The sequence below is a fragment of the Dunckerocampus dactyliophorus genome, chromosome 19, assembly GCF_027744805.1.
Source record: "Dunckerocampus dactyliophorus isolate RoL2022-P2 chromosome 19, RoL_Ddac_1.1, whole genome shotgun sequence".
Lineage (NCBI taxonomy): Eukaryota > Metazoa > Chordata > Actinopteri > Syngnathiformes > Syngnathidae > Dunckerocampus > Dunckerocampus dactyliophorus.
The window spans coordinates 5,345,082-5,356,551 of NC_072837.1; the positions used below are offsets into that span (position 1 = coordinate 5,345,082).

The 11,470-nt window shown below is 42.2% G+C and overlaps 2 protein-coding genes and 3 non-coding genes across 8 annotated transcripts in view; 1 reads left to right on the forward strand and 4 right to left on the reverse strand.

The window, feature by feature from the left end:
- extl3 (exostosin-like glycosyltransferase 3) overlaps window positions 1–795 on the reverse strand; it is a 28,420-nt gene extending 27,625 nt beyond the window's left edge. For all 4 annotated transcript variants that reach the window (XR_008566885.1, XR_008566884.1, XR_008566883.1 and 1 more), the window contains exon 1: window positions 608–795. The gene's annotated coding sequence lies outside the window, so the exon portion shown is untranslated. The remainder of the gene's footprint in view (window positions 1–607) is intronic.
- A 215-nt stretch (window positions 796–1,010) lies between these two features.
- Window positions 1,011–1,083, reverse strand: trnat-ugu (transfer RNA threonine (anticodon UGU)). The gene has a single exon. It is a non-coding gene; the product is annotated as a tRNA-Thr (tRNA).
- Window positions 1,084–1,634: 551 nt separating this feature from the next.
- On the reverse strand, window positions 1,635–1,707 carry trnaa-agc (transfer RNA alanine (anticodon AGC)). Its single transcript has one exon. It is a non-coding gene; the product is annotated as a tRNA-Ala (tRNA).
- Window positions 1,708–2,024: 317 nt separating this feature from the next.
- trnaa-agc (transfer RNA alanine (anticodon AGC)) lies at window positions 2,025–2,097 on the forward strand. Its single transcript has one exon. It is a non-coding gene; the product is annotated as a tRNA-Ala (tRNA).
- Window positions 2,098–2,444: 347 nt separating this feature from the next.
- tmem214 (transmembrane protein 214) lies at window positions 2,445–10,968 on the reverse strand. The gene is made up of 17 exons (XM_054761734.1): window positions 10,689–10,968; window positions 8,312–8,508; window positions 7,901–8,051; window positions 7,513–7,647; window positions 6,882–6,964; window positions 6,565–6,670; window positions 6,001–6,082; window positions 5,251–5,352; window positions 5,019–5,160; window positions 4,826–4,917; window positions 4,703–4,751; window positions 4,479–4,586; window positions 4,256–4,373; window positions 4,067–4,163; window positions 3,810–3,978; window positions 3,502–3,653; window positions 2,445–3,408 (listed from the first exon to the last, which is right to left on the reverse strand). The coding sequence occupies exons 1-17, from the start codon at window positions 10,837–10,839 to the stop codon at window positions 3,282–3,284; spliced, it is 2,061 nt and encodes a 686-aa protein (XP_054617709.1). The 5' UTR covers window positions 10,840–10,968; the 3' UTR covers window positions 2,445–3,281.
- Window positions 10,969–11,470: the final 502 nt, after the last annotated feature.

Below are 11,470 nucleotides of genomic sequence, written 5' to 3' on the forward strand. Positions count from 1 at the left end.
TAAAAACGATTACCATGCCCTTTGTTTTGTTTTTTCTTTGGCTTTTTGTGCCTTTAAAAAAAAACGTTCCCACATTGGGAAACACCGGTATGTATTGTTTGAAAAGGTTTTTAAAAGAAAGACCCTAGAAAAGATCATTTCTACTTCCAATACTTCCTTTGGGAAAACATGTTTGGAAATCAGAACAAATCGTTTGATTTGGGAAAACATATTATAGAAAACATACACATTCAACACAGTAACAGATTACAGAAAATGTCTAGTGTATAAATCTACGCTTTTTAATGGAATTTGATGAGACTTTGTGGACTAAATCCGAAACAAAATGCCAACATTGATACCACACCAACTTGGTTGACGTGTGTCTAGTGCGCAAACACATACTTGCAACAGCTGGATGAAACGTGCAACTCTACACTGTAACGCCTCCAGTACGCCGTTATTTGCGTGTAAATAGCTAGAATAGGGGGAATGAAAGTACATGTTCTATAAAGGTGTGCACATAGGCAAACATAACGTCTCTTAGCTAGCCTGTTAGCCAGCAGTGGTACCAACATTCTCTACCATCTTCACTGGCCCTCCAATGTTAGCTTCAGTGGCTACTCACCCTCTGACACCCTCCGGGATGTCCTAGTGAATCAACCACAGCCGCTACGAAGGTTTGTCAACTCGTAAATCCTCCCTTGTGTTAATTTTGTACGACTCGATGGTCCGGAAGAGGCTGTGAGCGAGCTCAGCGCATCATTAAAAACTGCATTGTTGCTGCTGAGACGGCCCGCACAAACACCGCCGACAACTGTGCCACAGTGCATTGTGGGTAAACCTGTGCCGTTTTGCATGGCATTAAAAATGTGGTGAACACACGCTATCTGCTGGTTACAAATGGTACTTCTATTCAAGTAATTTATTCAAGCAAGTACTACGGTTTTATCGCGTGGCAAATCTTTGAAAACATAATATGCTTGACGATTAATTAATAGAGTTTCTATAAATAAAAGTAAGCCCTGTCGAGGCCCCAGCGAGGATCGAACTCGCGACCCCTGGTTTACAAGACCAGTGCTCTAACCACTGAGCTATGGAGCCCGATGCTACTACGATAGAGAGGAATCATTATTTTTCAAATCGTACACATTCGTTCGGTCTCGCGGTATAAACTGTATCTTATAATTATAACATTTGGTTTAAGCATAACACTTTTCAACGTTCGGGTGCTATTGACCAATCAGCGTCCCTTATTCCAACAATCTCCAAATTCCTCACCCAATCAGCTCCGCATATGTCCATCTTTGTCGAATATATCCAACAATATCCAACAACAGCGCCCTGGTGCTTCGCGCTTTATTAGCATATTTGCAACATTTAACCAAAGACGAACATGCTTACAAGCAGTGATGCTTGTTAAACGACATAGGACTGAGTTTTCTGATCTAATAAGAAAAACTTTTTATGGCGTTAGTATATGTACTTTGTAATATGCTAGGTCGTAGGTACTAGCAGTTGGACTAGTTGCACGAGTGCAGTAGTTCACTCCAATTTCTTAACAGACTTTGGTAGCTTGACAACATGTAATTGTAGAGTGTAACGGGAAAGTAATTGATACCTGCTCAATGCATATTGAATCAAAATGAAAAGATTGGAGGATGCGGGCATCGATCCCGCTACCTCTCGCATGCTAAGCGAGCGCTCTACCATTTGAGCTAATCCCCCTGAAGCTGCATTCACATCATACAAGTTCAAACTTCAACAATTATTAATTCGGTACATCGCGTTAGACCTGTGTCGGTAAATTAAATATAAATTATTTAAATATTAAATAACTAATCCCCCGACGTTAATAGAGATTTCGAGAAAGATGAAGATAAATGCAATTTTGTAATAAGGGCGATTGATTGGTTGACAGCACACGATATGCAGAAGTGGAGCTGATTGGGTGAACATATTTAATTTACCGACACTGGTCTAACGCGATGTACCGAATTAATAATTGTTGAAGTTTGAACTTGTATGATGTGAATGCAGCTTCAGGGGGATTAGCTCAAATGGTAGAGCGCTCGCTTAGCATGCGAGAGGTAGCGGGATCGATGCCCGCATCCTCCAATCTTTTCATTTTGATTCAATATGCATTGAGCAGGTATCAATTACTTTCCCGTTACACTCTACAATTACATGTTGTCAAGCTACCAAAGTCTGTTAAGAAATTGGAGTGAACTACTGCACTGGTGTAACTAGCCCAACTGCTAGTACCTACGACCTAGCATATTACAAAGTACATATACTAACGCCATAAAAATGCCCACAGTAATTGTCATGAAATTATCTCTTCAAAGTGAACTTTCGTCTTAATAGCTTACGCTTGCGAGGCAGTTTGGGACTTGTAATATTGCGTGTGTTTAACGCTAACATTAAATACAAAATATTAAATAATTGCAAGACAGTCTTTATTATAAATCATTTATTTAGATAAGACATACACCATCCATATTGTCCAAACATCTGGTTCACAGGGAGGAATCAGCTGGTGTGAAGTGTCTGAACAAGGTCTGGGTGTTTATACCTTCCAGGTCATGTGTCCATACGGGCACATACAATAATAAATCTGCATCAATTACGAGTTCATGATTGTAGTGCTGCCTTCAAAACCTGACGACAGTGAAAAATAAAAAAGCAGACTGTAATCAGGAAAGTCAGCAGGAGGCTGAGTCTCCTCCAGGACCTCCTGGATTAAAGTGTGTTATCTTGAGAGGGGGTCTTTTGGACTGTTGAGCTACATAGTTGACTTTCACCAAAATCAACGATGGCTTTACATAGCCAAAAATGTAAAACGCACACAACAACATAGAATGTGATTCTAGTAAGCATGGCCAAGTGAGAAGACTATACAACTTACTGTTAATCATTTCTCTGCCCCTTTAACAGTTTTCATACAACACTTTCCCCATATATTTCAATAAAAAAAATTATTAATTCTCTTCAACCCAACATAATACTTTTTAACCCCCAAATGGACCTTCACAGTAGAAAACTCAAGGAAAGGAGGAAAAAAAGCTGTGTGGTGGAAACAAATGATTGGTAGAAAAAAAAAAAAAAAAACACATTTATACACAACAATGTGAGCTCATTGACAAAAATGTAGCCAACGTATAATACAGAAGGGTCCTCTTGTGGTCAGTGTTTGACCCTAAAGAGTCCAATCACAGTTTAATGAAGAGGGGCGCAGCTGTAGTGAAAAGCAATCTCAGACTGTGTTGGTGTGTGTGTGTATTAAATGTGACTGTTGTGTGTTACGCTCGTGTCAACAGCTCCTGAGCCCACGTCTTGATGGCAGAGGTGGTATGTTGGAGCAGTTGCCACGTAGAGTTGGTGAAGGATAAAGCGTGCCCTTGCAGACATGATACAGATACTTCGCCGCTGCAAAAGAATGACAAAAAACAGAATTCACTCATTCGCGCTTGATTAGAAGTAAAATTAAAATGGGGAGAAAAAAAAAAAAAAGGCACTGACTTGCAGGAGTCCTGAAGGCTGGTCCACGCAAGTTGTAGCAGCTCAAACATAAACGCCAATGCTGGCAAGATGTAGCGTTGGTGGATCAAGAGGATCAGCTCCTTCAGATAAGCCAACACCTGGAATACACCGTCAGGAGTGTGTGTCCTCACCTGGAAACGACAAACACATTGTTATCTCGCAATGTCTTCCAGCGCATATAGGCAGTGGAACATGCAATGCAGAGCAGAGCAACAGCAACATTGACTGTCTAATGATGTTATAACAGCGATGTGTCTCAAAGCTTGTTTATGGTCAAGACATCTCACCCATTCTATGAACAATGGGATGTTTTCTTTGCCGCACAGGATGACCTGAGTAGTTCTCTCAGAGATGATGACAGCTGCAGCTTTGGTCTTCTCCAGACCTTGTTCCAATATTGGTCCCAAGACTCGCACACCCTCAGAGTAATAAAAAGGCGTGTTCGTCTCCAACCAGCTAAACACAAAAAAAGGCAACATGTCTATAAATTAGCTGGCTTGATTAGAACACAACCAACAAGATCCAAAGACGGACGTTCTGATACCTGATGCCCTGCTTTGAGTAGACCGTGACTTTTCTCCAAGCCTGCTTACACACGGAGGTCACACCTGAGCTGTGGAGATGTTTGGCAGTGACTGAATCTGTAACACATCAAAAAGGTTAAAACCCCGATGAAAGAACACTTTAAGCACTTCAGGTTAAATAAACGCGGAGTTCTCTCTAGCAGACGGACCGCTGAAGGAGCCGTGAGATCGAATGTCATGAGCGATGAAACCGGTGACAAACACCAACAGGACCATGAGCAGCTTCGACCAAGGGAACCCACGTCCACGCATCTTTACTTGGATACTCTGGAAAGAAAAAAACAAAAAAAAGTCACGCTTCCAGTTTTAAACAATCCCAATACGCTTTGACCTAAAAATAATCCCTTAATCCCCTTTCAACGTATGACCAACCTGACACAGGTTATTGCATTCGTGAAGGTCCTGAGATTGGTTGGTTTCTCTCATCTCGTCGTTGGTCACTTTAAAAGACTGAATTGTTTCTTCAAGGTTCTTCCTCAGCTGAACATGACAAACAACATGATGCATGAGCGGATAGGTGTGTAAACATGAGCCTGACACACCTACGTTCTCCAGTTTGCTTTATGAAGCATGTGATGCTCGTGGCCGCATCATACCTTTGGTGGCAAGGTCTTCCAGCAGCTCAATAAATGGTTCAGCAGCAGACTGAGGAAGCACAAGACGTGTTTCTAATCCTTGGTATGCATATCAAGGACAACATCTTGAATTGCTGGACTCACCTGGACTGGGCTAAGTGTTTCGTATAAAGCTGCCTCCATACTCCCAAACTCTGCACATCTACACACAGACACTCTGTCATACTATTGAGCAGCTGAAAGACACAAAGGGAGTGTGATGGATATGAATATGTCCACTGTATCTTGCATTAACGCCCTCCCCCAGATTGTGCGCACGCTGGAGTTGTCCCGTTACCTCTTTCTTCATGTCTTCTGGACAGTGTGGTGTGGCTCTGGACAGGAACGATGGCAGGTACGTGTGCAAGGTGCTCTCAGGTTTGGCGCCAAACGCTAAGGCTTTCAGTCGAGGGTACAGGCGCCTCAGCTGCTCCTGTAGACTGCACACAATTTAAGCCAGCAAATACACCAGAGGCATTAAGATGAAGCATGTTGTCGTCACCCTTCTGCATGCATTAGCTGACATTTACCTTGATGACAGGGCATTCTTGGGCATGTAAGCAAAATCAAGTAGGGGAAAGAACTCTTTAGGACCCATAATGCCAAATCCCTTTGTCAAATTAGCATGTAGGCTGGGAAAAGAGAGAAAGAATACAAATGATATATTAGATAAAACACTGTTATGATCTTTCAAAATAGCCATCCTCTAGACCAGTGATTCCCAACCACTGTCCCGCATCACCGTGTAACAAGAGATCAGGTGTGATGTGGGAAATAATACAATTTCACCTAATTGGTCTGAAATGATCATTTGTTGTAAATAATGCAGTGTTTCCTCTACACTCATGTATTTGGGATGGCCCGCTATGAACACATTTAGATTTGGCGCTACCGGTTTGGGTAGGGTGTCCCAAGGCCAACAGGTCCTAGGTGATGGACCAGACCAAGAGTGATTCATAAGACTATGAACAAAAACAAGAGGAGGGACCGCATCTCGCAGGCGAGCGCCTGGTGGTCGGGCTTTCACCTGTGGGGCCCGGCCGGGCCCAGCCCAAAGAAACCACGTGAGATCTACCCCCTGTAGACCTGCCACCTGCGGGGGCAAGCATAACGGTTTTGGGTGGCGGTCGAGGTACATACCTAACCTGTGTGTCCACCTGTTGCCATTCATACAAAAGAATACTCTTCCAAAATGTAAAATGTGTGCCATGGCTCAATAAAGGTTGGGAAACACCGCTCTGGACAGGAGCTTTCATTTTGTGTTGTCGTCAGGCACTTACAGCAGCAGCCTCTCCAGGTAGGCAATGGCGTATGAAGACAGCGACTTCACTCCCAGTACAGGAAGCATGATACCAAGCCACACTGAAACACAAGTACAAGTTGTTCAAGTACACGCAACAGAACCTCCAGGCTAAAACAAGCCTTTTAAGTGCAAGAAGGAATGCGAGGGAGAAAGTTCTCCTATCCCACCATGTTCTGGTCCATCAAAAACAATCTTGTTACTATTTAAGTGAGACATTTCCTGAGTTTGGTCGTATGGAAGCCTGCAGGGGATTGAACTAGAATAGTGGGTATTTTTATCCATTAGAGACATTTGTAGGTACCGTAGTTGTCTCAGAATGAGTCCAATAGGGGGTTGTTTTATAACCAGCCAAGAGTATTGAGCCATACAGGGCAACGGGCAGGGTGGGAGTGCACTTTAGCTACAATAACTTCCAACATTGTGCTTATTTCAACATATTACTGCTTAAGTGGGAGATAGGGGAGTCAGTCAACTGCACTACTAATAAATACAATAAGCGATTTTCTGTGTTGTGTGTTTTTATTCCCAAGGTGTGCCTTACCTCTTAGTCCCTGACTTAAGTCATAAAATCCAGCTTGGCCCAGAGCCCACATGATGGTCAAACACTTGACAGGATGGTTCTGAACAGACCGCAGCAACTCCAAATACTAAAGAGGAAGGAGCAGACTATTTACTGCACAAACCCAACATAAGACCGCCTCACATATTCAAGACTTATTATGGCAAAAATACTTTTAAAGGCAATAAAAACACAATGTAATATATTTTTAAAATATATCTATTAGCTTCTTAGCTGCTTGATGCTTCATTGATCCCCGTTAAAGTGACATTCAGAACGATGCGAGATAAGTGTCTCACCTCAGGCAAGTTCTGAGTTGCCAATTTGGGTTTGTCTTGCAGGACTGCTTGGATGCAGACTCTGTATCCGTGTAGCGGCTCCCCTGAAAAGACATGGAAACAACTATTCAGTGTTAAGATGAAACAGCAATGCCATCTGATCCCAGATGAGTAGATACTAAAAGCTATGTGACGGAAAGGTAGTCAGTCACAGATGACACAGAACTTCCTGCATCGTTTCTATGTTCCAGGGGTCTTCAATTAAAATGAGTGAGGTCCATTTATGCATTTTTTTTCACAGCGAAGGTCCGAACCTTACTTTGCCTTAAATTGCGTAAAAACACACTAGCTCATGTACATATCAAACGTAATGAAACCCCTCACATCATCCTACAACCAGTGGGCTATCTGCAATCTATTTTACATGTGTCTTTTCGTAACTACACATCAACAAAAATGACTAGTAGTGGCAGCTACAACTGCTGTTATCATTTGTACTTCTATCATTTTTAACTTCTGTTTCAATTTGTAGAAAAAGGTTCACCAGTTAAAATCATTATGCTTAGGTTATGCATACAAGGTTATAAAGCATTTCAAAATACACCTGCGTTGTTTTGTGGCTCACACATAACCATTATTACCATTTCCCTACCTGACTGCCTGTCCAGCTCTCTGAGCATGGTGTAAACACAGTGGTCAAAAAAATCGGGCAGGACGTCGCTGCAACGCCCAAAGAGACCTTTGATCACAGTCTTCAGCTCCTTGCCAGTAAGGCAGTAGGGGTAGTCTGTGGGGAAAAAGACAGATCATTCCCAGGTGAGTATAGAGAATACTTATAAAGGTTATGTATGTTTTTACGTTAGTCGTTATAGTTTGTTAGCAGGATTGCACAGGGAAGAATGGTTGGATCAGGGAGACCAAGGATGTTTTATTATAGCTGTTAACTAAACAAGGTATTTCTTGTACCACATTCCTTAAAAAGGTGCTGTGTGCCTTAGTTTGGTACTGCCTGGGGGACAAGTCTTTGGCCGCAAACCTACCGTGAGCATAGCTGCTGAGGGTAGGCTCAGTCTCGGGCGCCGTCAACTTCAGATTGAGGTACCCGGCCAGGTCTTTCACCCACACCGATGGATTTTTGGGGAACAGCGTCTGACTGTTAGCCAACTGATGCTTCAGGTCGCTGATGTCCAACTAGCAATACAAGCGGGACAGCGGCAAACATCAACACCGCACACTTCCAACAAAGAGCCATTATGCAAAAGACGGGCTGGGATGCGGCATGTGATAGTGTGCCTCCGAGCAGCTTTTTTCCCCCCTCACTCACAATGTTACAACTTTAGCAGTGCTACTTATGACGGTGACGAACATCAACTTTAAGCAAAACCAACTGACGCACCCCCAAAACTGAAGTATGTAATAAACATAAACTATATCATATTTAGATTACTCACAGCTTTAAAGGCCTCCTCTAGAGTTTTGTGGGTAGGGTGGGCAGGTGGACTGCTGGTGGGCGACTTCTTGGCTGGTTTACTTGACGAAGAGGACTTCTTGTTGGGAGGCTCACCGGGTGGTGGAACCTGTTCTTTGTTCTGCTTCTTTCCGATCTTTTCAAAGGATTCAAACAAAGTCGCCGACATCCTAATGGGCACTGAGGGACACGAGGCAAGGTTGTGAGTGGACCTCTGCAGATGTAGTCCCGTCAACACGTCTAACAGCACTTTCTCTCGTTCTAAATTTTAAGTCCAACTGTGGCATTTTCCCCCAAATCCTCTCAGTTATGGCAGGGAAATGCTGCATTGCCTGCCCCCTTTTTTGTTTGCTCCCTCCCCTCGCAGCGCTGTTCTTATCCTCTCCAGACACAACACAGCTTGTGTAATGACTTGATATTATTCACCACACATTTCATGCAAGGCAAATGACACATACAACGTGGAACGCAGAGTTAACCGCCTCATAGTAGAGACTTTTTTTTGTTGCTCTCCTTGTCTAACTTCTGTGCTTTTTGAGTCTTTATGTAAAGCCTACAGACAACATATTTATAGCGAATAACTGAACGTGTGTGTCCATGCAGACGAGCCCACTATCTTGAGTCTGTGTTGACAGTGGGGGGGGGCACCAGTTGTTCGCTGATCATTTCCCCTACAACATGCTGCTGAGAAACCCCAATCTATATTGGGTCTATGCGAGTGGAAATGAAAAGAAGCTACAGAAGACCTGCAATCCTTTACAGTGACTAAACATGACTGAACGTATGCGTTTGTATAGTACGCCGTTATTATAGTATTCACAATGAGTTAATAGACGTGCTTCTGCTACACCACACAGCACTCCAGGACCATTCAAAAGCTCCAATCCCAGTATGGAAAAGTCAAATGCAACAAAATGCCATTCTGGGTTTTCTTACTAAAGAATCTGAGGGAGAACATCAACGACAGGAGGAAAGCGAGGCCAAAACAGGGAGGTTTTTAAACCTTGAAATAATCCTCGATAAGGCTGATTCATTTGGTTGATGTTCATAAAGTTTACTACAATGTTATTTCTATTTTATGTATATTTGATGTATTTTCTATCTTTATAAATGTTGTTACAGTGCTGGTTGTAAGCTGTACAACACCCTTTAGGGTAGGAAACATTTATTTTGAACAATTTAATTGTCTCCTCGTCGCAGCCGTCAAGGGTGATGATGTAATGAGAATCAAGTGGTGTCCCATTTCTTCTTCCCCTTGGCCCTCGGTTTTAAGGGGTAGCGAAAGGGGTAAGACGGAGGGAAAGGGCTAAGTGGTAGAGTTGGCATTCAGCCTTACCTTACGCATTTTCGCTTGTGAAACCTACCCCACCTTGCTATTGAGATCCTCTGGATAGGACTTTGGTTCCATTGATTAAATGATGAAATGAGTGTCAAAGTGAGTTCTCTTCTTTTTTTGTTTTTGCAGTCATACAAGTAAACAACATGCTCCACTTGCTTATGGTAACGACCAAGCCAAGCGAAACAGTCAACACCAACATTATAATCTTACTTGCAGAGGTAACCACATGACATAAACCCACTGTAATGAAGTTGTGGTGGTTGGATGTGGTCATTCTAGCAACTGCACCCTTAAATAAAAGGAAACTGTTATGATTATATACTGTACATGAACTAGTCTATTGATAAGCTAAGTAGTGCAGTTTGACTATTGGGCCAAATAGCCAAGCCATTATTTTTAGCTGATTAATACTAATCAATGGAGACACGTTTGTATGGATAAGGCTGCCAAAATTAGGTAATACAACCACAAAAACCGCTTCCCATCACAATGAATATATCCTAGACTTAAATGTATTGCAGTACTGAATTAAACTGCATTAGTGTTGGTGAAATAACTGACTGTGGTACAAAAAAAACACAACATGCAATAATATGTAATGCCCACTCTCCATCAAGTGGGGGGGTGTCAACGCACGCTTTACAGTGATGACGTTGCCTCTGTTGACACCGAACGAAGCTAACTAGCCAAGTAGAAACACCACATATGAAGTTAATTAAAGATACAGTTGGTTAGGTGTTATTTTAATTTTATATTTTGAAGTAAAATAAAGTAGAGCCATTCGTGCTCTAAGATAAAAAAGAAATATTAGGAGCAACTACAGCAGGATGCTAAGCTAGCCATTTAGCTAACTGTCAAACAGCCTTCTTTCACAGCTGGCTAATTACAATAATTGTCAAATGCATCTATTTAAGTTGTTTTAAAGTGTATACATGTATATAAATACAAGATTAAGCGGATCCATTTTATTTTTGAAGTAGAAGGGATCAAGGCAGAGTTATAGTGGGCCGTGTTCACTTACGTCTGGATGGCTGGTTTGACTCCCCGAGAGCTTTCCTGTTCGCCGAGTTGCTTTTCTTGTCGGTTGTGGTTTTAGCAGCAACCGAGCTGCTGCTTTTCTTGCCCTTCTTCACCACCTCCCATTTGCCAACAGCACCATTACTCGACGCCATGTCTCCTGTCAAAAATGAAGTCGCTAAGTTGGCAGTCCTCTTTGCACCCTCCTGAATGAAGGAAGCTAACAGCACAGCAAAGTGGAGGAGGGCTCGTCATTTGTACGTCAACGTGCCACGTCTCATTGCATGTGTGACGCAATCACGTCGCTGCCGTGGCTTATATGACGTCTTCATTCGGACCCCGCAGGGCAAGACGCTTTTGATGGAAATTCCGGCTCTTTTTAGAGAACACCGGCTCTTTCGTCTCCTACGTGGCTCCTCGGATTTTTTTGTTGTCTTAATTTATTACCGATTTATGTGTATATAAATATGTTAGCAGTTCATTGTTTTTCTGGACAGCGTACTTCCAGCCCGATATAGTATACAAAATAAGAATAAATAAGCCATTTAAGACGTAAATAAAACTCCTGCTCGAGCAGTGTCACACTAAATGTGTTCCCCAGGGAATCTTAGTGACGAGCCTAGTGCCTTTCTCACCTAACAATTAGTAATACATTATACATTATACATTAGTTAATTGTGTATATTGTGTTGTATTTTCATTCAATGTTATTGTATATTAAATAGTAATTATTATTAAGTAATAAACATAAAATTGGTAAATGTGATGTCAACAAAGAAAATCACA